The following is a 23257-nucleotide window of genomic DNA, read 5'->3' as shown; positions in this document are numbered from 1 at the left end:
CAAGACTGCTGGTGGTCACTTGCCATTTTCTCTCTTTTAATAAGCTTGGGGTTTTTTTTCTTGTTTGTTTGTTTTTAAGTGAAATATAACTAAATGCTCACAGTGACATCACAAGATGAAGAAACATATAGCCCAATTATCAGTAATAGTACTAGAGTCAAACAATCATTTGGCTACTCAGCAGACCAAAAATGGCACAATAGAACTGAAAATATTCAGTCAAGGTTTAGCAGAGAATCAACTTCAAATGAAATATATTTTGCTTTCAATTAAACACATGGTCAATAGCTAACTAACACTGCTCATTCAGCAACAGCTAGTCTTAGTTCCCTCTTTGGGATAAAAAAAAAAATCCATCCAATACTACAATATGTCATCTGAATAAATATCTCTCCATGGTATCCATAAGCATCATATTATTACCATCTATAACTTAGGAAATTATGTGAATGATTTTTAAAGAAATCAACAACCACTAAATTAGCCTATAAAAAAGATCATAAAAGACAGCTATGCCATTCTAATACTGATATCAGATTAGAAGCCTACAGTAATATTGTTACACAATGAATATCCAAAAAAACCCATTATGTCTATCAAACGGTATTTCAAATGGGCTTGAGGAACCAGATACCGAGTATCTAGATCTACTTTAGCAGATCTTTTTTTGTTTTTAAAGGGGAGAAACGGGTGACTACATAAAGAGCAACAACTTTTCCAGACCTCAAAACTGTTGCTAAGACTCTGCTTATTGACCTTTACAATTACACATAGTAGTTTCTCAGGGAAACTATGTTTATAAATAAAAATTTTCATACACTTAATATATATGGTTTTAATCCCTATCTCAGTATGCTGTTTACTGCTATAACGCTGCTGTGGTTCACAAGTGGGTCAGCAAAAGGTCCTAAACAGCTACTTTACTACAGTGGACTTGCTAGACTGAGCTATGTCTTGAGTTTGTGAACGAAAAAATACAAGCAATACTAATGGTGTTTTTACCAGCAGCTCCAACAGAAACTCCTTGTCATAGTTGGAGTCTTCCCCGTCGGGAAGGGGCGGCAGCAGGCAGAGGTATGACGCCACCTCATGCAGAACGTTGGAGCTGCACAGCAGAAGGAAAAACAGAACCTTGGGTCACTGACACCAAAACCGGACAGAGAGCACGCACTCACCATAGCTTTTTCTCCCCTTGAAAAAAAAGAATTCCAACTAGATATTTCATCAGAGACCAACAATTACAGATCAGTATTTCACGTGACGTCTGAGACATTTAAAACATTTTGTTTCTGGAATTGTTGCAAAGGGCTCTAGAGAACTGCCGTGGGTGAAGCGTGCTCAGCCGCAGGTGTTAGCTGAACCACTCACTCACAATAAACACAGCAAGGTGTGAATATTTTCTACTGTTTCAAGACATGTACCTGAAAACGGAATCAAGCAGAGCACACATTGCCTCTGTCAAAATACAGACTGTTATCTTTTTAATCATAGCATTTACAATACAGTACAGTTAATACACTGGTATACTTTCATGGTTTCTGTTGTAGTCTTTGTACAGAACAGAGTAAAAAAAGTTAAATTAAAAAAGTTAGAGGTTAACTAAGTTAATTACTGCTACAATTACTTTATGTAGCTAGCTATTTTCCAGAAAATGAGTTCTTTCTCACATTCATTAGAAAAAATGAAAATAAAGTTATTTTTCTTAAACTGGCATTCTAGTACTTCACTACAAACTCTTCCTGTCTCTCTATTTCAGCAGATCTAAAGGCACCACGACAAGACAGAAAGACCTGAGAAGGTACCTGAGAAGTCAGAAAGAAAAAGGCTAGAAATTTGTTAAGTTCGAACATACAGAGAACAAAGAATTTCAAATTCATGTTAAATTTTATTTTGATAACTTACCTAAGGGGTCCAAATAATTTCACCAGTGAATCACGAGTATCTACTGCAGCTACATTTGAGAGTGCAAAGTCATATAACTCCGGGAAATGTGCAAATGCTGCCCTCTACAAAAGACACAGGCCCAAAAACTGAATTTAAGTATATTAATGACACAATTTAATAACAATCTAAATATTTATATGAAAACGTAGCTTCTTCTGATTCATAACACAGCACCCTGTGGACACTACTAGGAAGAAAATAACTGGGTGAAATCTCCATTTTTCTTAGTAGCACCTATTTGTTACTCCTGTCCTCGTGACACAGTATCTTTTTTATATGCCCTCCTATCAGTATTTGTTCTGTCATTAAAATAAAACATACGGAGGCAGACATGCAGCCTTGCAGACAACTAAGCAAGACAAGAAACAAGTTTAATTCAACGATCCTTCGTTGAATTTTGTTGTTAAAACTTATGGGAAAAATTCTGAACAGCGTAACTATCTCTATATGACTACAAGTAATGTGGATTTTCACTTTGTCTCTTACGTACAAGGGATCACTACTGCTACCGTACGTATGTACTGATCTTGAAGAAATGGTGCCACCTACTGCACAATCATGAGTTAAGTTCCCACAGCACTCGATTTTCCCTTCTGAACAGATTTAATGGGAGCAGTTCATCTCACCTTGACAATATCAAACCAAAAGTGGTGATGTTTTGCTGGATCAATATTATTTAGTCATAGTTACATACATAACATTGAAGTGTTAGTGTCTCTGATGTGGTACAGAAAGTCAAGTTAAAACTATTCCTGTAACTCAAAAGGAAAAATAAGGGGTTTGCTTTGGGAAATAACTTAATGCCTATTCTAGATGCAGATTAGACTAAAACAGCAAAATCAAATTCCTTCCCTCCCATAAGCACTTCGCCATCTGCCTACCTGTAAAGAAGTAATTCTGTCATAGTGAATCGTTGTCATCTCATTCTCTGTCAAAGCATTTCCAGTCTGATCATTGATTTCAAAGCCAGTGTAGAATTTAAGCATATCTAAAAGCTGAGACATCATGCACATAAATTAGAAGATTAGCAATAAGAGACTCCACACCACAAACAAAAACACAATTTAAGAGGACAAATTTGGGCACCATGCACAAACAAGAGCTCCTTAACTTGGCTGATGCACAAAATAATTTTGTTTAGGTATCTCATCTACAGGTCACACAAATTACAGCACAGTCCACAATCATTGTGGTTTCTTTTACATACTAAGACTTGAAACTGAAACCAATTGCACTAAGGTGACCTAGCCAGAGGTTCACCGAGACACTGAACCCAACTTATGATTTGCTTCTACCAAAAGCGAGAATTCTTGCTCCCTTCTGCCCGCTCTGATGCCAGCTCTGGAATTCATCCTGCCTTTCAGTGAGATAATTTAACTTGGAAGAAGAAAATTATTCAGATGTGCTGCTAGCTTTGTGTTCCATCAGTACTGACCCTTCAAGAAACTGAACAAACGCCAGAGACATGGGACAGCAAGCAGCAGGAAAAGCAGCTGAGATGCAGGAAAGGGAGAGATCCTCAGATACTGCCACAAAAAACGATATACTGACTACGACTGAATAAACTGAAGGACAATAGTGAAAAAAAGCTGCAATATAGAACAGTCTGAGGTCAAAAAGAAACACAGAAGAACGCACTGGTGACAGCTTCTGCTGCACATGGGGTAAAGCCTGGCAGAAACTGCGCTGTTTTCTATGTAGTACTTTCAAGAACTGTTCAAAAACAGAGCCAAAAATGTAAGAGCAGTGACACATGTAGGTACAGGTAAGAAAGAACTACTGTCCGAAAGATTTAAACAAACATGTAGTTTGCAATCAATCAGAAACACTCGCAAAAATCTGTCTTAACAAACATAAAACAAAACAATTGCAGTATTCAGAGCCGCATCAGAATGAAGAAGTTATTTTCAACAACTTTGTATCTCACCTGGCAGAAGAGATGCCCCTCCTTCTCTCTTTTAGCAAGATTGGACAGGTAACAATGAACAACAAGATGGGAGTCATCCAACACCGTATTAAACCAGCGCCGTGTGGGAAGCAAAGCCTGTGGTAAACAACCTTACGTTAGCATAAGCAATTCTTTAAAATGTAAGAAATCCTGGTTTCTCATAATTTTTCATTTCAGGAAGGCATATCAAGATAGATTGCTGCACAGTTATTTACATATCTAATTACCCAACAGAGGTTCTCATATTAAAGCATCATTTATGTATGCCAAGACACTTGTTTTATGCTACGAACACAGCCTTTTATTGGACTGGGAGCACAGCACAAGCCTGTCATTAGTGAGACTGCATCCTGCCAGTAATAAAAGTAAATTAAATAAAGTAATTGTTGTACTATTAAGCATCTACATAATGACTGTGTGCTACAAAAGCTATGTCAGACTGCTGCAATGTTGTTTTAAACATTTGATTTCTATACTCCTTTCATTTATTTTAAGCTTGTCTTTCTCACGACTGCAAGCTGTGTTTCTTCTAAATATGGTACGGTATCTTCTATTCTTTGCAAAATACTCAAATTAGATCTAAGAATTTTTCAAATCTTAACTAAAAACCTATAAAAGCTTTTTGTAAACAAAACAGATCATTTCTTCTCAATGTAAATGGCTTAAGCTGCTGTATGTAGCGACTGTTCAACAGCATACAGTAGTACACCTCAACAATTCAAGAGAAATTTTTCTCAAAGCAATCTACAGACTGAATTTAGAAAGCCAAAAAGCATCAGCATGGTGTTTAGAACCAAGACGAAGAAAATAAAGAATCTGTAGTAGAAAACTTTATTTGCCTCACCACAATAACTACTAAAAAACAAACTCAGAAAACAGTAAGAACCGTTTTCGTAAGAAACGACTTTCCATGGAGTCGTTCCCTTCAAATTATCAAATCATCAAGTTTGATGGCAGTCTATGTACTGTAATGCAAAACAAATATTCTGAAAAAGGCCTCAACATAGGTAAAAAGAGCCTATTAACACAGTACTTGCTACAAAACCAAAAAGACTTGGACTTACAGCTAATTTCTCACTTCCTTGTTCCAGTCATTTAAACAGGCTCCGTAAACTGTCTGAATTCTAACCTTCCCGTAACACCTAGCAAGAACCAACATTAAGTGTATTGCCTCTAAGCACTGTGGCTAACAGTCAGACTTCAGTTTAACTTCAAAAACGTACTTTCTCTTATGAGAGAATATCATACCCATAAGACAACAAGCTCTAATTTAAAGAATTCTTTCTACTGCAACTACAAGCACAGCCTACGGAATTGATTTAGCAGAGGATAGTTAGCCTGTATGAGCTCAAGCTATTTTGAAGTTCCCTGTGCTCACTGTTTCAGGAAACTGTCTCATTTCAGAATGTCTTCTAAATCTGAAGTTATTTTAAATAAACTGTTACTCATGAGAAATTGTAAATTCATGTCTTTTATTTTTAATTCTGGTACAGTGAAGTTTAAAACTGTTCCACTTTCTCAGTACCTGCTGAAAGACTCCACAAAATCTCACTTCTCTCCCTATTATTTTGCAACAAACCTAGGCCACCGGAACTGTTACACAATGAATTCTAGTCAAATAGAAATAGTTTGCATTTCAGAACTACTGACACTTTCTGCGACTATACCCTACAACACAAGAGACCTTTAAGCAACCTATTATGCATTGGGAAGAATACTCCTGGATTATTCCTAGCAGATTAAAGCATCACACATCTTCATCAATTGCCAAATTATTACCACTAGTCCAGCGAACAAAGTCTTCACTGAGCAATTTAGGATTCTAGCTTCCTTTAACAGCTCATCTGGTTGATAAACATTACTAGTCAGTTCCCAATGTGGGTGGACTGCCACAAGCTCCTATTTACAGCTGGAAAACTACTATTAAGCAACCACACGCATAACTGTGACATAACCACCTGCTATTTCAGTAAGGCTGTTAATAACAACATTACGCATTTAAAACCTAGAGAAGTACACCTGGAAACGGGCTGAAACAATTTAATATCTTACCTCAAGGTCTAGCATGAGTTCAATGAATCTCTCACAATAATGAACTTTGTCCATAGAAATAGGACCTAGACATAAAAAAAAAAATACACGTTTTGCAATTGATCCATACCACAATACAGCTGCATTTTAACTATACTTTTAAAATGTAACAAATGCTACTAATACAACAGTACTGGCTTTTAACAAGAATAAAATGTTAACTAGCACATTCTTCTCTTTTCCTGAAACAATCTTTTCTTTCATTGCAAACCAGAAAATTTTTGCATATAAGTAAGGCAACCAGAGTTTCAGGAGAGATTTTATCCACCCTGAAAAAAATAACCAATGTGACATACAAAAATGCATACTTCCACAAGATACCAATGGCCTGCTAAGTTTATTAAAAAATTCTAACTCCAAGTACTCAAAAACACCTATTTAAACGCTGTAATCAAGGTGTGTACAAAAGGCCTTGACAATATTTAAAGGTAGTCAGCTGTGACTACTAAGGAGCCTTTAGGATCATGCTAAAACACAGCACTAAGTCTAGTTTAATGAATATCTATTTCCTAAAGCCTCCAAAGAACCATTGATGTAAATCTTATTAAACCAATTCTTGTATGATCAGGAAAACAGAAGGGATTGGTATCCTTTCTGAGGAAGCCACAATACAGAGAATTTCCCCTTACAGGTCAGTTAAGGGCTGAAGCTTGCTCAGAGTTGAAGAGTAAAAGCAGAACTCTGGGAAGTGATTTCACCCAGATTGTGCTGTACTTGGAACACAATAAGCCTGTTTTGTCAAAAGGCTAACACCTTCCTGTACAAACACTTTTCCTTTCTAAATCAGGCAAGCATATAATTTTCCTTGTCACAATGACTTGTAAATCAAGCGCAGTCAAATCTTACAGAATTTCACTTCACTTAGCCTTTTGTTCTTACCATAAATCAGCACTACTGACAGAATAGAGCCTTATGATATGATTTACACCACCTGTTTAACAAGGCATCTAAGAATGTATGAAATGCTTTAATGCTGTAAGAAAGCTGTAAGCACACAATAAAGAATATCAGTACCCAGAAATATTTTTTTTCTCATTAAGTCCATACCGAACAGGAGAAGAGGTTTAAGGTAGCTTTCTGCTATTTCATTTTTAAAGCATATACAGACTTGAGTACTAATTTTGACATGAAATCCATGCAGACAGGCAAGGATTTCAGTATAACCCAATGCAGATAAGGTCTCCAGCCTCAGGCAGGTATCCTAAGGAGCAGCTGCTTCAGCAAGAGAAAAGAGTTTAAGACGGATTACCACATAACGAACTAACATAAGAAACACAGTTACCTGAAACAGGTATTGATTTTAGCACAGAAATGAATTTCTGAATAAGCTGTGAAAGAAATCTTCTCTCCCGATATGCTCTAAAATCAGACATACGACAAAAGCATTAATATTCATAGAATCACAGAATGGTAAGGGTTGGAAGAGACCTTAAAGATCATCTGATTCCAACCCCCATATTCCTTAAATACAGACTAGAAGTACATTGTATCTTTCACTAATACAAAGTTAGCTGCTTTAAAATTTATATAACGGTTGCAGGTTTTGAAACACACCTAAACTGTTTAGACGATAACTTTTCTCTCTGCACTCAGGCAGACAGATCAGCAGAGTCTGTATGAACAACCCATGCTTCTACTGAGTCAAAGAGAAGTATGTCACCACCTACACTTTAGCACACTGCAACACAAAAGTATTGGAACATTTAACTTTGGCGAGATACACACAAAGTTATTCAAATACTTGTATAAGCTATTTGCTTAAGACCTAAACATTTGCTGAAGGTTATGAAAAAATGCGAGTAACTACATAAATATTCTCTTATGGCTTTCATCCTATAGCTCTAAGATTTGGTATCACAAGTTCACTGATCAAATAAAATACTAAGTTCTGTAACAGTATTTTGCATAAAGACTACTGGAAAACAATAGAGTTCCCAGGAGACCACATATGACCAATACTTATTTGTCGCAGTTTTTTTTAAAAAACATTTTTTTATTGGAACAATTTATTTTAGGTGAAACTAAACGAATGCATTAAAGGTTTTGGATTTAACAGAAAAAAAGGCTCCCATAACATACTGCATTCTTGTCTCCTCATCCATTTTCTCATCATTTTTCTTAATTAGATTCCAGAATTTTTTTAGTTTTGGTGTCTTTTTCAGCTCCTGCTCCAGTCGTTTCTGAAATGTTAAAATGTTATTCAGTCACTACAATCCTTGTTTTCATGAGAGATAAAAATACAGTTCAGTCTTCTTTTTAAAAAAGAAAAAAATATATAAGAAATTGAAATATGTAGCTGTCCCAGAATAATCTTGGTAAGTACCACTGTAAAACAAGAATGTAATCCTGCTAGAGAGAGTCCAGTTATGGCTAGACGTCAGCTCCATTCCCCAGTCCCTGTGATCTCATGGCCTTGACTACAAATTATAGCTTGAAGAGCACTATAAGCAACAAAGCTTAGTTTTATGAAAAATTGCGTCATTAATTAGTAATTACAATTACATGGAAATTTCTAACAAAGAAGAAAGAATTTTACCAAGCACACAAAAATATAATTCCATAGCAACGCAAGCAGCTTTAAATATTAGACTTCCACAATGGCATTCCACAAGAATTCACTTTACAGGACTTGGACAATGCCTAGAAGATTGCTTTGCCAGTTTACAGTGTTACGCTTACAGGTTGTAGAGCCATCCACATCGGCAAGGAAATGAGCTGCTGCACCTGACCTCTGATCAAATCCACCTCCTGTTAGAAAGTTACAGACAGAAAATGTTTTTGTAAAAATTCTTATGTTTTCTGATGTGGCTGTCTTACAAAATACATCAATGTACATTACCATCTGACATAAATATATACATTGTTGTACTAGATTTCACAATGTCCTAAAAGGAAACTGCACAATAGCCCTACCCAGTAACACTTAAAACTGTTGCTGACTTTTCAGGTTCTTTTCAGTAATTCTGTCAGTTCTTAATACTTCAGCAGGGGCCCCATCCATGTATTATTAGCATACAGGCTGATGAGAACCGACATTTCTTCTTCAGTCACTTCTTGTTCTCAAACTGAGCTTTCTTACTGCGCCTTCTCTATTATTTTTCCTCTATTCTTTCTATCCTGAAGCCCTTCACTTACCAGGTTCCTCCCACTTCATCTACACTCTTTCCATTATCTGAAGTAACTGATTTTCTCTATAATTCATGTAACTTCAGCTCGTTTTGAATGTTCTCTCTCCAACTCTGCCTGTGATATGGATCCACAAAGCTTGCTTTCTTTCCTAAACTACTAAAAAAAATTCCATTAACATATTAAATACGTCTTCATGGACAAAGACTCCATTCTCAGCATTCTGAAACTTCACTTCTTCAATGCTCCTTACTTAAAAAACTGCTGTGACTACTCTGTTCTGCATTTCACAAAGAAGGCAGCTTCCAATAGCAGTGTGCTTTTACAGGCACTTTTTTACTGGCTTCCATATCTCATGTTATATAAGAAACAAATTCTGCAAGCAGAATTCCATACAGTCACTATCAAACCCCCCTTTAAAATGAAGATCCACTGTACCATGGTCACCACAGAAAAATACTACCTCAATAAACTATACACATAAGGTTCAGGATGATTACTGGCTCACACAGTCGTTCCTAATTCCAAAATCAAATACCCTTTCCAAACTGTTTTGTCTGCAAGACACAATCTTGTTCTTTACTTGTGCAGACCCTGATTTTGACCAATACATCCTGTGTGCATTGTAAGAAAAGAAAAAGCCCAGTACCAAGAGAGGTTACTGAGTACAGTTTCATTATCAACAGATAATTGTAAATTATTCTCGACACCTGCTACTCAGGATCTATAACTGTGTTTTTACTATAGATTGAGCACAGAACTTGGTCCAATGCTTTCTTAAAACTAACTCAGGAAAAGTGCAGATAGAAATACTATCTAAGCCTGGTTTCAAAAGAGAGAAAAATACCCTCTTTCTCAATAGTTAATGGAAATAACTTTGTGCAATTTCCCAGTCAATAAAAAGAGCACAGTAGTAAGTAAACTGTTCTTAAGCGTAACACACCTTTTCAAATATAAATACCTACTTTTTAAGCACCATTTTAAATATAAGTCTGAATACATGCCTTTAAATTGCAGTAAGTGCCAATCCTCCAATATCAAGTCTCTTCTATGACCTTGTATCAGAGAAAAGCAGATGTGATGAGAGAGATAAAGCAAGAGTCAAAAAGAGGGGTAAATGCCCTCCAGTACCATCTTCTTCCTTAAACTGGAATTTTGCTTCATCTGTCTCATAAGAAGAAATTGCTCAAACTAAACTGCTATTAACACAGAACAGCACAAACACACTAGAAGTATTACAGTTACTTTTAACATACCAAACTATTGAAGCAGTGATCAACAAAAAGCAGCAGGACTGTCTGTTCATGCAGAGAGTATTCACTGTCATTTTCAACCAGCGATGCTTCCAGTATGCATTTGAAAAAGAAGGGAAAGTGTTCTGGCTTTTTTTTGAATGTCTAGGAGTAGAAGAGGAAGTTAATTTTGAGTCAGGTTGATATAAATCATTTCAATCTTCATTCACATAACAGAACTTAAGCTCTCTAAATGCATTTAAATCTATAAAATGAAGGACTAATTTTTTCCTTTTTTATTTATTCTGACCAGGCAGCACAAACAAAACAGACTAATGATATCCTATTGACCAGGGATCCTTACACTATAGGAGTGCTCTTACTGGGACTACTGCCTTCTGTGTAGCCTAACACAGATGATGCACAGGACAAACAATGAGAAGCATAAGTGGAGTGGATTGTTTTGTGGGAATGTTCAACTGGTGATCGCACAGAATTACTGTAAAATGACACAGGTTAGAAGAGAATTGGTAGGTTTTGGCCAAACCTATGGCAGCTATTTAGTGATCTGCAAAAAGCGAGTAGGCGAAAACCACCAGTGATTAATTACAATTGTGCACCTTCCATTCAGCTGTCTAAGCCACGAAAAGATAAACCAAACAACTGCGGAGATAAAATGGTCTCTTTACAAGTGCAGCTATGTCCCACACAAAAAAATTAACTAAGCTGCTTAGAAAGTAACATATACCTGTTATTTTGCATCTAGTACGTACGCTAGAACAAAAAAAAAAAGGCAAAGACATTCTATGAGAAAGCTTTTAATTCTTTGCACTTTGCCAGCACTGAAGTAACGGCACCACTACAGGAGTAAGTGTGCTTCTGAAATAATGCTTGCATAAAATTTCTAGCTGGGTTCATGTTGTTGAAACAGCCTGTAAGAACTGGACTGTTTGCAGAAACACCAAATAATTTCTAAACCTATTATTACAAAAACCAGTACACACAGAAGCAGAACAAACCATCATCTTAGTATAAAATTTCATGCAACAAAGCTACAAAACCATATTCACAGGTTTTAGGCAAGAAACTATTGCATAATATGTTAGACTTCCAGTGGTACCTTGTTATATCCAGATACAAAATCCCTTTCTAATTCCACTATCAGAGGAAGAATCCTCTGCAAATGCCTGACTTTTGTCAAGTGCCAAAAAACCAAGTGCTGATGATGATGTAAAGACATCACACAGCAGAACAAAGGACTCACACACCAGAAGGAATCAAGTGATTTTTCACCCGTCCATTGCCTTCTCCGAAAAGAACACACACTTTAAAACACAATGAGATGTTCCAGCCGAGGTACCATTTAGTTTCAACACTGCAAGCTTTGCTACCTTCTGTCAGTATAAGTGAGCATACCACAAAAGCTGCAACTTGCAGATCAAAGTCAATTCTACTTGTAATTGAAATTGGTTACCTCCCACGCAGGGACATTCTCTCTGAACTTCTCATTCACCATACAGCAGATTGACATTAAATATGCCTTACTGGACACCTCTGGAGAATAATTCATCCACAGGTAATTTTCAAGGTACTGGCTGTGAAGAGACAAAGAATATTTCATTAGTTGCTGCCACCCACATAATCTGTCAATCATTCGAAAGAGCAGTTATCCACAGGGGTTTTTTCTTCCTCCTCCTCAAAGACATCTTTATAGTTTGTGAGTAGTTCCTGAAGTTACCTCTCATCTAGGTCACTGCAGGAAAACTTAAGACTCTCCAAGTGCTACAAGAGACAGATTAGTTTCTTAACAGGAAGACACATTCACCAGAGAGTTTTCAAATGTAACAAGTAGCCACAGCTCAGTACAAACTCTGAAAATAAATTCATGTTGATTTTCCAAAAGGAGGAAAGGAATTAAAAAAAAAAAAAAGACTTCACTTGTCTAAAGAATGTCACATGCAGCAATTCTACTGTGCAACAGTATTTGCAATACAAAATAGCCTTTCTTCTAAAAATTAAGGATCATCTATAGAGATTTTATGCTTCTAATCATATAAAGGCAATAAAAATATTACATTACAGTGCGACTAAAAGCATTGAATATTAGGGGAGTGACTAAATGTTTTGAAGAAGATGAAAAAAAATTACTGGACAGTGCAAAGTAGCAGCATCCTAGCAATGAACATTTCTTCTTCATTAATACAGCACATTTCTCACGGAAGAAATTCTTAAAATTAGATCTTGGAGATGAGAGGCTATTTGGACAAGCAAACATCTCCCTCCTTTAACTTCCTCTTGAAGCTATGTAGGTTAGTGACTCCTGAGGAGGCAATACCTAAATCCATCATACACAACAGTGTGCTTGCACCTTGTGCTACTTCAGCAATTGCCACCACAAAGTAGAAAGTCTTGTTTCCTCCTAAACAAGCTGTTCATCCATTCCTTCCTCTCACTACCTGCTCCAACATTCATTTGGCCCCTCATGAGCCAACTTCAGTTTACCCATTTACCTTTTTCCACAGCTTACTTTTCTGATGTCTTACTTTAATAGTTTCAGGTAAGACAAGTACTAGAGATGGTGGTGAAAAAAGGCAGTGAGAACTTGTATGTAACCAGGAGCAAAAGGCTCAGTAATGGTCAGACAGGGACTTCCACTTTCTGGGAGCTCAGCCAGAACACGTAGCTTCAGATGGAGCTGAGATAACTTCATAGGCATACACAAGATGAGGTACATACTGCTTCCCAACAGCTTGGATCTGCCATCAGGTGGGGGAAAAACCCCACAAAATCCACAGAACTCCATAGTTCATTGCACCTACAATTCCAATAAACTTCAATATGTTTTATTAAAAATACTATTATGTCCCCAAATGAGGATAAACATATGTGAGCAACAAGGAAAGACAGGAAAATCTCATGCGTATGAAGACAGGAGAGTTTAACAGACTGACAGGGAAGTGGGGAGAATAAAAGAGAAAATGACTTACAGGACAAAAGGCAGTAGATGGGGCTATAGACCAGAAAGTACTGAAGTTACACCACAGGCTGGTAGCATTCAGAATGTTCACAGAAACGATAAAAACCTCTAACTCCACGGTATTGCTGGCATACAAATTCCAGAAGTCATGCTACCAGCACGCCATCTGTTAGCGTCAAACCCCAAATCATAGCTTACATTTTCTCTTCTGCCTTTTCTAATAAGGAAGCGGGAAGCAGAGGGAAGTTTGTCCTACTTTTCTGGTTAGTGGTATATATTTCAGCCTTTTCAAATACAGAATCTACCCACTCCTAAGATTTGAGAGCTAAAACAGAGCCAAACGGAACACTACATATTGTGTTTCTAAACATGCAAATACTGCAAATATTTATGTTACATCACTTTAGACATGCTTTATAAGTTCTTCCAGGAAAGTCTGAAGTGGCTGTAAGAATCTTCTAAAAAGATATCCGTTTCTTTTCAAGTGAAGAAAATGTTAGTGATGCTGCTACAGCACAATTCATTTTTACCCTCACAGAAAGAGACTTAATCCAGAATCTTCCTCTGACTTCAGAGTTCCGATTCGAGGTCTGATGACACATTCCAAATTACACACCCAAGTTTCTCACTATTTCATTCATACTCTCTTCTTTGGTGCTTCACTTACACCGGAAATTCAGAATCATAAAACAAGATGCTCTGGTATGTTACTTCAGCTTATGAAATTACTTCCTTCTCAAATTAATTTTCCTAGGTACCCAATTCAAGGCTTCGGTAACCAGGAACAAATGAGTATACTACCATCAAACTGATTTACTGCCCTGCATTTGCTTCTCATCTTTACGGGTTCCTACAAAAAAAAACCTTAAAATTTCGTTCCAGTTAGCTCACCTGAATTCAAGCAGCATTATCTTTCTAATTGCAAACCTAAAAAAAAAAAAAAAAAAGAAGTAATCAATGAACACAGGAAAGAGTGTATTCCAAGCACTTCCTAGCTGCATGGAAAGCAGCTATTTTCCCCTTTCTTTTGTTATATAACAACACCTGTAGAAACATCTAGGAATTATTTCTGTCCCTGTCCCCCGCCTCCATTTCCATGCAAGAGCAACCACTTGAATGCAGAAGCAACTGCTGTAACACTATGAAGCTGAAGTTCATGCAGGTTCAATAAGCAATCAAATTCACATTAAAAATAAAATCCATCTAGGTCTTTTAAATATGAAGATACTGTTTCAAACAGCCTTGAAGACGTAAACAGCTAGAAGCTGAGAGTGTCATCTGGAAAATTATGACTACATATTTTATTGGTTCACAATATTACTTCTTAGTCACTGGAAATGGAAGCTTGCTCTGATTCCATACGGCAATTCTTAGATTACTTTCATAAAGCAATCACAAACAGATTTCCCTCTAGAACTTTGACTTCCCCTGAAAGCTACAAACAGCTAGTTACAACTCTTTTCTGTACAGACAGCTGTAGAATGCAGTTTACCTCGAATTCTTTGTCTCTCCCATCTAACACTACAAGTCACTGAAATGAGGCTCACTCTTTATAAACCTGGTAACATTAACTCAGTAAAGAGTAAAAAGCCAGAGGTAGCACCCTCCTCAACCGATTTGTTTTTTCCTTTACATACTTCAGTGACAAAGAAGGGACCAGCCTTCTATAACCATCGCATCAAAAATAACACAAAACACAACAGAGTGTCGTGTCCTGCTGATGCAGGAACCAAACAGTATTATGTCCAGCCGTCACATTTAAGGTTTATGAGCTCATGAACTTTTTATGCCACATTAAGACTCTGAAATAATGTAATGATTAAATGAGTCAAACGCACTCAAGCCATTTTCATCTGCTCTCACCATGTTCATGCACTTTAAAATATTCTATGAAACATCAGAAACCACTTCAGTACAGATATGGTTGGAATGCTTGTCTGTAAGTGAAAGTGACTAGCGTACTTACTTTGACCTGACAATTTCTTTTGTATATACGTCTTCAATAACCTATGGGAAAGAATATTTTTAAAAAACAGTTCAGAATTTTTTTAAACATTTTATTAAGTATATAATGCCTTGAGATATCTTATGCACTCAAAAGTTACTCTGAATTAAGGGACCCTCTGCTTACTGCTATTTGATCAAAAATATAGCAACATTTATGTCTCGGCTCGGAAAAGTCCAAAAGCTTCACAGACACACATTTTCAAAAAGACAGCGAATCAGCTTAGGGGAAAGCACACTATGATAGAGAATAGATAGGACCTTCATTCAAGTCAGTCCGAAGGAATAACCTGCATCTCACAGAATTTTTTTTTTTTTTTTTTAAAGTCAAACAGATATGCAAACCTTTTTGTTATTAATCTTTGGCTTACTGCTGAATTCAAAGCACAGTCTTCTGGAGTCCAGTCTGCATCAACTCGGTCACCTGTTGTCACTGCTTCTTTTATGTGACATTTAACCAAATCCAGATACTTTTACCCAGTTTTTTCCAACAGGAGTGAAAGAATCTGAACTATCTACTGCACCAGGCACACTTTGACATCACATGACAGAGAGATGCAATTCAGCTGCTTATGTACATCCTAGTTCTAACAATCACAGACAAATACTATCACAAATACTACAAAGAGAGCAAGAAAACCGAGACTGGAAAGAGATTTAGCCAAACACCCACAAGAGAAAGAAACCTAATATTTAAGAAGCCTGCACTACAGAAAACCAACACATAACCACACGCATCAGACCAAATTTTAAATGTTCAAAACACACATATCCACCAGAACAGCACTGAAGTTGGCTGCTCAAAACTCCCAGAAGAAGCTTTTAGAAAGAAGTATACAGTTCCGTAATATCTGCATCACTGCTAGAGCACACCTTCATAACAGTGCCTACATTTATAAACTATAAATACATACAAAGCAATTTATAATTACAGTGCGTTAAGCAACTTGCAAGCAGTCTCCTATACTTTTTTATAAAATAAGCACCACTGGAGGCTAGCACATCAGACACAGGTTGATCCTCACTCTTTTACACCCCAACACAATTCCAGTAGAAGTATTTACCTTTGAATCAAAAGACAATTTCTTCTTCACATGTGGAGCCCAGTATTTATTTGCTAACTGTATGGGGGAAAAATAAAAAAAAAAGGTTAAATACATACATTTTCAGCTGTAGCAATGCAACAACTCTGTCACATATCCCACACCCAAACTTTATTTCACTAGTACCTTGCTTAATTTCAGCTTACAGTAACTACAGGTAACAAAATTATGTTTTCCAACAGCAATGCTTTTCAACCATTTAAGGTTTTATGCCTAAACCTTTTCCAATAGAGGCGCGATTCTCTGTAAAAGTTTCAGCTGCATAGACTTGCTATATAATAAACTTTTCTTTCCCCCTTCAGTTACTTCTAGCAAAATCCCTCAAAAATACACCATGATCTCTCACGGACTGCCAATCCCAGCTCGCAGGCGATTACGCTCCCACCGAGGAATTTCACGAAGAGCTAGAGGCTACGCGCGAAGGCCTGGTACTTTCAGGCTGTCGGCTGCAGCCACCCCTTCACCAGAGCCCTTGAGCTCCGGTGGCAAGGGCTTCCTGACCAACTCCCTTCGACCTCCTTTATGCTGCAAAAGAGGAAGGAAAGCAGCATTTCCAGCGCCAGAAGCGAACAAGCTTGTACAAAGCCACTTACAACGCTCAGCTGCGACTAAGCGCCAGCAGCCCTTCACGCCTTACACCCAAGGCGAGTTATATCGCGGCGCTGCTCTGGCGAACCTCTCCGGCGCGGGAGCGCTGGGCCGTACGCCCGCCCGCAGGCAAGGCCGCCGTTACACCGCTCCTTGCCCACGACGACGCGGGCCCCTCTCCCCAGCACCCACGGACCGCAAAGGCTGTTACGGCACCCAGGCCCCGAGGGCCGCTCCCGCCGCCGCCCGTACCTGAGTCACGTACTCCGCGTTGATCTGCGACACGGTGGGCGCCACGATCTTCTTCGGCGGGGCCGAGGAGGCCGGCGCCGCCATGGCAACCCCACAGCGCGCCGCCGCTCCCTCCGCCCGGGCCAGGCCGAGGCCCAGCGCGCCGCGGCCGAGCGAACGCAGCCGAGAGCGGAGCGCTTCCGGGGCGAGGAGCGCCAGAGCGGCCGCGGGGAGCGGGGAGGCGGCGGCTGCGCCACCTGCCGCGCCCTCCCAGTCACTGCCGCCGCCGCGGGGAGGCACAGAATCACAGAATGTTCGAGGTTGGAAGGGACCTCTGTGGGTCATCCGGTCCAACCCTCCTGCCGAAGCAGGGTCACCTACAGCAGGCTGCACAGGACCACCTCTAAGCAGGTTTTGAATATCTCCAGAGAAGGAGACTCCACAACTTCCCTGGACAGCCTGTTCCAGTGCTCCGTCACCCTCAGAGGGAAGAGGTTCTTCCTCATGTTCAGATGGAACTTCCTATGCTTCAGTTTGTGCCCATTGCCCCTTGTCCTGTTGCTGGGCACCACTGAAAAGAGTCTGGCCCCATCCTCGAGATATTTATAAGCATTTTTAAGGTCCCCTCGCAGCCTTCTCTTCTTCAGGCTGAACAAGCCCAGCTCCCTCAGCCTCTCCTCGTAGGAGAGATGTTCCAGTCCCCTCATCATCCTCGTAGCCCTCCGCTGGACTCTCTCCAGTAGCTCCTCATCTTTCTTGAAGTGGGGAGCCCAGAACTGGACACAGTACTCCAGATGGGGCCTCACTAGGGCAGTGTAGAGGGGGAGGAGAACCTCCCTCGTCCTGCTGGCCACACTCCTCCTAATGCACCCCAGGATGCCATTGGCCTTCTTGGCAGCCAGGGCACACTGCTGGCTCCTGGTCAACTTGTCTTCCACCAGTACTCCCAGGCACGGCGCTCCCCTCAGCTCCCCGACCCGTCCCGGGTCAGGCCTCGGCAGCAGGCCATCCCCAGCCACGCACCTGCCCTTCACAGGGAGCCCCTTGACTGACTGCTCATGAGCTGGCTGTGGAAAGAGAAGAGGGAGATCATTAGCACACCAGGCCGCCTGGGCAGCCGCCCTTCAAATGCTCTAAAACACGCGTAGGATGGTTTTGTTACTTATTTACCCTTCAGAGTGATGGCTTCTGTCCCCCTGGGATGGAGAGGGCCTGCCCTTCTGCGGGCCAAACATGAAGCGAACGCCGCGGAGGTCCACGCACTGCTGTGCGCTCACTCTGATGGCCGTCCCCAAAGTCCGCAGAGGTGAGGGGAGGCAGCCCAACGAGGGCTGAAGGCCTTGCTCGCCGGAGTCAGCAGCTTGGTCGTGACCTAGGATGGTCGGTAATTAGCTCACTCTGCTCAGTAAACAGATTAATGAAGGGGGAAATTAACAGACTCCCACGAGAAGTTGCAGTGCTTTGTTTCTGTGCCCGTTATCCAGCACCTGCCACTCGAATACTTTAAACTTCCAGGCAGATCCCACTGAAGTCTGTTTGAATGTGACCTCCTTTTTTTTGATATCAAAGTGATCTCCATTTCATTTCTTCAAGCAAAGGTTAAACTAAATATTCTTTCTGAAGTTGAATTAGAATGTACAATGGGAACGGAAAAAGTAACGACAGTACCTTGGGTAGGATCAGACAATGGCTGCATTCAAATAAATAAGCCTACTGCATGCCTTTGCTTTAAATGATCCAGAAAATTTAAGTCTTGTGTATGAAAACTACTAAAATCAAAAAGTTACAAAAGTACCAGTAACAAATTCTGTAAATAACAAGGACTGAGCATCACCTTACCTAATGATTGAAACCTTCAGAGAGATCTGTATTTGATGAAAAATAGGCAAATGCAGTCAAAATACACTTATACATCGGTATGCCATCTGACACTTAAATGGTGATAAAAATCAGCATATTAAAATGCTTCAGTTTAAGTTAATCAACCTAGATGTTGCAGCTTTGTGATTGACTTAGGCTTATCGAAATCAATGCAAATGTAACTACCCATTTCGGGGTCTGCCCTTTCTCCATCACTTGGTACAGCTGCTGCCACTTGCATCCATGGACAGGTGTAGAAAATGCAGGTAAGTCACCTGAGCTCTGAGCTGGCTGGCTGAGCCACACTGGCATGTTGCTGCACCTTACTGATTATATTGCTTACGGTGTTCTCTCCAACTTACCTTCCACATTTAGGTTGTTCTATATTTGACTACCTCAGAAATCAACATAGATAGCTTTACCTTTATCAGAACAAGTAGAAATGTAACAGCTTGTCAGTCTGGCAGAAAAAAAAAAAGAGTGCTTTTACTATCCATAAGTAGACTAGAGGAGTAAATGGCAGGAAGGGAAGGAACTATTGAAACTGCAAATCAGTGATGAAAAAGGAGAAAGGAATATAAGTTTACTACCTATAAATATAGACTGAAAATAGGACAGCTTCTAAAGTTGGCTTTAAGATGGGAGCCAAAAGTTTGACTTGTGTTTAAGATGGACCACAGGACACTTAGGAGAGCCTACGGTGATTTCTTCAGGTCAGAGATGACAGTGATGGATGACCATAGATTTCTTTTCTAATCACATACTCAGGTGTTACCCACAAGGTGAATTTTTTTTTTTAAATATTACCATGCCAAAAAGCAGGCAGGCAAATAGATTTTGGACTTCATAAATTTTCTAGAACAGCCTTTCAAGGATAACGTAAAACCTTCTGACCTCTCCTTATGATAGATCATCAGGCATGCTTCAAACCCCACAAATTTCCATACGGTATCAAAGCTATGAAAGCTCAAGGAGCTAACTTACCTCGCTTTTGGCATTTGGGTATTCCAGTGAGGAGGTTAGTTGTCTGAAACCTCCCTACAGTCAATGCGACGACAGAGGTCCTTCCAGAGGGCAAATCAGAACTAACATAAGTGCTCTCACCCATTTTCTGAAGGAGCTTCTGATATCGGAAACTAATATTAGATGCCTAATGTTAGTTAATATGATTACATCCCTCCGTGGCAATGTCAAATAAAATGATGAAGATCCCTTCCCTGTAAATAATGCATTAAATATTTCTCTGTAAGGGCTATTCTTTAGTTACGGAGCACTATGACAGTAGGACTACAAACGAATAACAAAAGTATAAATTAGCGCTTTGGCAAAATACATCACTTGCAATCCTCAAGAGCAGCTGAACCTTCAAAGAGGAGACGTGGTGAGACAAGGCATAATGACACCTGGTGTTGTACCTCTGTCCCCATCTGCGACTCTCACCCCAGCTCACAACTGTCTGGTAAGGGCAGTCTCTTGAACGCTACACTCAGTTTCCCCCAGAGTGGAGGCACGTCTGTCACTTTCCGCCCCAGACTGCTTTGTAGTCAGGGGAAAAATAAAACCCTACACCCCATCACCTCCACAGTCTTCTGTGAAGTTCTCCATCTTTCTGTACTCATTGACTTAACACGTCAGGAAAATCAAATATTCTTTCCTTCAAAAAACTGTTAATTCATTCATGAAGACATGTATTATTTAAAAAGTCACACATTTGAGTAGATGCGGTTTTCAAGACCATTATTCGTTTCTAGGCTGCATACAGTCCTGGTCAATTTATATTCAATGCTGCTTTCTTGCTTAATTAGCTCTTCTTGTTTTGGGTGCTTGCCTTTCTATATTATTGTAGCCAGGAAAAATATGCTTTTTTCCTCTTCTTTGTAAACTATACAAGGCAGGGTCATCAATAAGCTGGCCATTGCTTTTATCTCAACATTACTCTCCCAAATACAGTACCAGTGGGTCAGGAAGTATTGAGCGATAATCAGCAGGGCTTGATTCTATGTTTTGTCCTGTCTACCTTTTAGATTATTTTAGGTTCTACCTAGAGTCACAGAAATGATTAATTTCTAGCAACAAAAAATCCAAACAATTAATCTAGAAGGATTTCTAATAGTAATTGATTTTAAGGTTTGTTATTGTTTTAGGGTCTTCAGTGAGACATGACCAGTGAAACTAGATTCAGCAGCTACACACTTCTAATATAAAAGTTGTTTCACTTTTTACTGTTTCTCTTTTGCACAAATACAAAGATTTATCCTTTGAATCTTTCATCATTCAGCTTCTTAGGTGTAAATAAACCCTGCGCAGAGAAATGCAGGCTCAGTATGGATAGCATGTTGCACCTACGTAAACTCTGGTGGGAAAGCTTTGTTCCAAAGCAGGTAACCAGTACCAGCACTGCCCTCAGGGTGCAAAATGCCATTACCTTACCCATTCTAGCCATTAGGTGCCTTCAAAATTAGGAACAGCACCAGGTGACTCATCCTGCTCCAAACAACCAGTGTGCTAGGGACAGGTGATTCCCCACATGCCTCAGCCTGGTCACTGGGGCAGAGCAGCAGCCGTTTCTCCTGGCTCTTTGATCTGGAAGGATGGGGTGGCCGCTATCCCCACTCTGCTGTCGCCTGAACCCCCAGCTGCCAGGGGAGCAGAGGTGGTGGAGGCTCCCCTAACATAAGGCGGAACTGAAGATATCGAAACCTTCTTGCCAGGGTGGGGACAGTGTTCCCTCACAGCTGAGGGCACGCTAACAGTGCTCCGAAGAAACAGAAAAGCAGCTCCTTGACAGCGGTGTCATACTGCCCCAAGCTCTCCCACCCAGGGCTGTCTTCCTCCTGGTCCACCAGCACAAGTTCAAGCTAGGCCTAAAGCTCCAGTGCATGATCAAGGCTCTTGAGTCTTTGGCCTGCATTACTTCTTGACAGAGATGCAGAGGCCTCTTCTTCCTTCCAGAATCACTGAATCTGGCTGTACTTCTGCTTACTTACTCTTTTCTGTGTATGTTGAATACCACTGGTGTTTCTTGGACCTTGTGGTACATAACTCAGAGGCAAAGGAAAGTTCACATTATTTTTTTCAAAAGTGAGCTGTGATTGTTCCGACAGCAATGCTCTGTATGCACAAAGTCAAAAACGCATAAGTCCGAGAGGGAGGTGGCTGAATTGTGTTTTCCCTGTGCACAACTTAAAAATATCAAGGTGGTCCAGGTGATTTTTGAACAGAACTATCTTTCTCAGGATGGAAGTCTAGACATCTGGGGTGCATCTCACTGTTGTACAGAAATTTGTTATCCGGCCTAATATAATTGCATTATACTAAATGCATAAGCCTAGCTTTGGGGAAGTACCTAACTGCGCACTGGATACCTTAACTCGGGGCAGATGAATCCCAGGCCCAGTGACATTAAGCCACATGTTGGGCAGGCTTTCTGTGAAGCAAGGCTGCAAAGCTTCAGAGACTGTATCTCTTTAAGATCTGCTTTCATCTCTAGCTTGTTGACTTTTACACATAAGCAGAAGGTTTTTTTGAGAGGCATCCCTCTGAAAAGCTCTGAAACAGAAAGCTCCAAACATGGGAATATCAAGTCTCATCATGTATATGCACAAAGTTGCACATATAGCTTTTCTTCTAACCAGAGAAGGAAAGTGACTTTGAATATGCAGCATTATGAAATATTACTTGCAAAGTTATATGAAATAAGTTTTTGAAAGGGATGGGGGGATGAATGGCATAGAAATGGAAGAATATGTACATTATTCAGAGGAGACCAGAAACCTCCTGTGTTTCTTACCTGTTGAAATGAATTGATTTCACTTGCTTTCAGGTAAATAAAAGTTTGAAAAAGCCTCTCAAAAAAGATCAGAGGAATCTTTCAACATGTAAAAAGCTTAGACAATGACAGGGGTTATTCCTTTACTTGAACTTTATCCTTCATAACAGTTAACATTCACATAAACTAAATGTTCAGTGTGTTCATTTTAGTTTTAATTCAGTCACGTGACATCGCTTTTGCTATTGTATTTACATGCATTCTTGTAGTCCAGGAGTTTGTCACTGTGTTCATCTCATTAAATATGGGTACTCACTCAGTAAATATGTGTACTTCCACTCAGTAAATATGGGTACTTTCAAAAATGATGCCTCAGTTTAGTAA

The 23257-nt window shown here is 39.6% G+C and overlaps 1 protein-coding gene across 1 annotated transcript in view; it reads right to left on the bottom strand.

The window, feature by feature from the left end:
* Positions 1 to 17411, bottom strand: part of AQR (aquarius intron-binding spliceosomal factor) — a 56760-nt gene extending 39349 nt beyond the window's left edge. The window contains exons 1-14 of the mRNA XM_075425183.1: positions 17266 to 17411; positions 16387 to 16443; positions 15285 to 15325; positions 14210 to 14245; positions 11816 to 11936; positions 10366 to 10506; positions 8663 to 8731; positions 8063 to 8163; positions 7266 to 7342; positions 5945 to 6009; positions 3872 to 3988; positions 2826 to 2939; positions 1903 to 2006; positions 1003 to 1105 (exon numbers count right to left, since the gene is read on the bottom strand). Coding sequence (XP_075281298.1) covers positions 1003 to 1105; positions 1903 to 2006; positions 2826 to 2939; positions 3872 to 3988; positions 5945 to 6009; positions 7266 to 7342; positions 8063 to 8163; positions 8663 to 8731; positions 10366 to 10506; positions 11816 to 11936; positions 14210 to 14245; positions 15285 to 15325; positions 16387 to 16443; positions 17266 to 17349 — 1230 coding nt within the window. The 5' untranslated portion in view covers positions 17350 to 17411. The remainder of the gene's footprint in view (positions 1 to 1002; positions 1106 to 1902; positions 2007 to 2825; positions 2940 to 3871; positions 3989 to 5944; positions 6010 to 7265; positions 7343 to 8062; positions 8164 to 8662; positions 8732 to 10365; positions 10507 to 11815; positions 11937 to 14209; positions 14246 to 15284; positions 15326 to 16386; positions 16444 to 17265) is intronic.
* Between the last annotated feature and the right edge of the window lie 5846 nt (positions 17412 to 23257).

This window comes from Opisthocomus hoazin, chromosome 7, assembly GCF_030867145.1.
Source record: "Opisthocomus hoazin isolate bOpiHoa1 chromosome 7, bOpiHoa1.hap1, whole genome shotgun sequence".
NCBI classification, from domain to species: domain Eukaryota; kingdom Metazoa; phylum Chordata; class Aves; order Opisthocomiformes; family Opisthocomidae; genus Opisthocomus; species Opisthocomus hoazin.
Note: the sequence above shows the minus strand (reverse complement) of the source record. Positions and strands in the feature narration are given on the sequence as shown.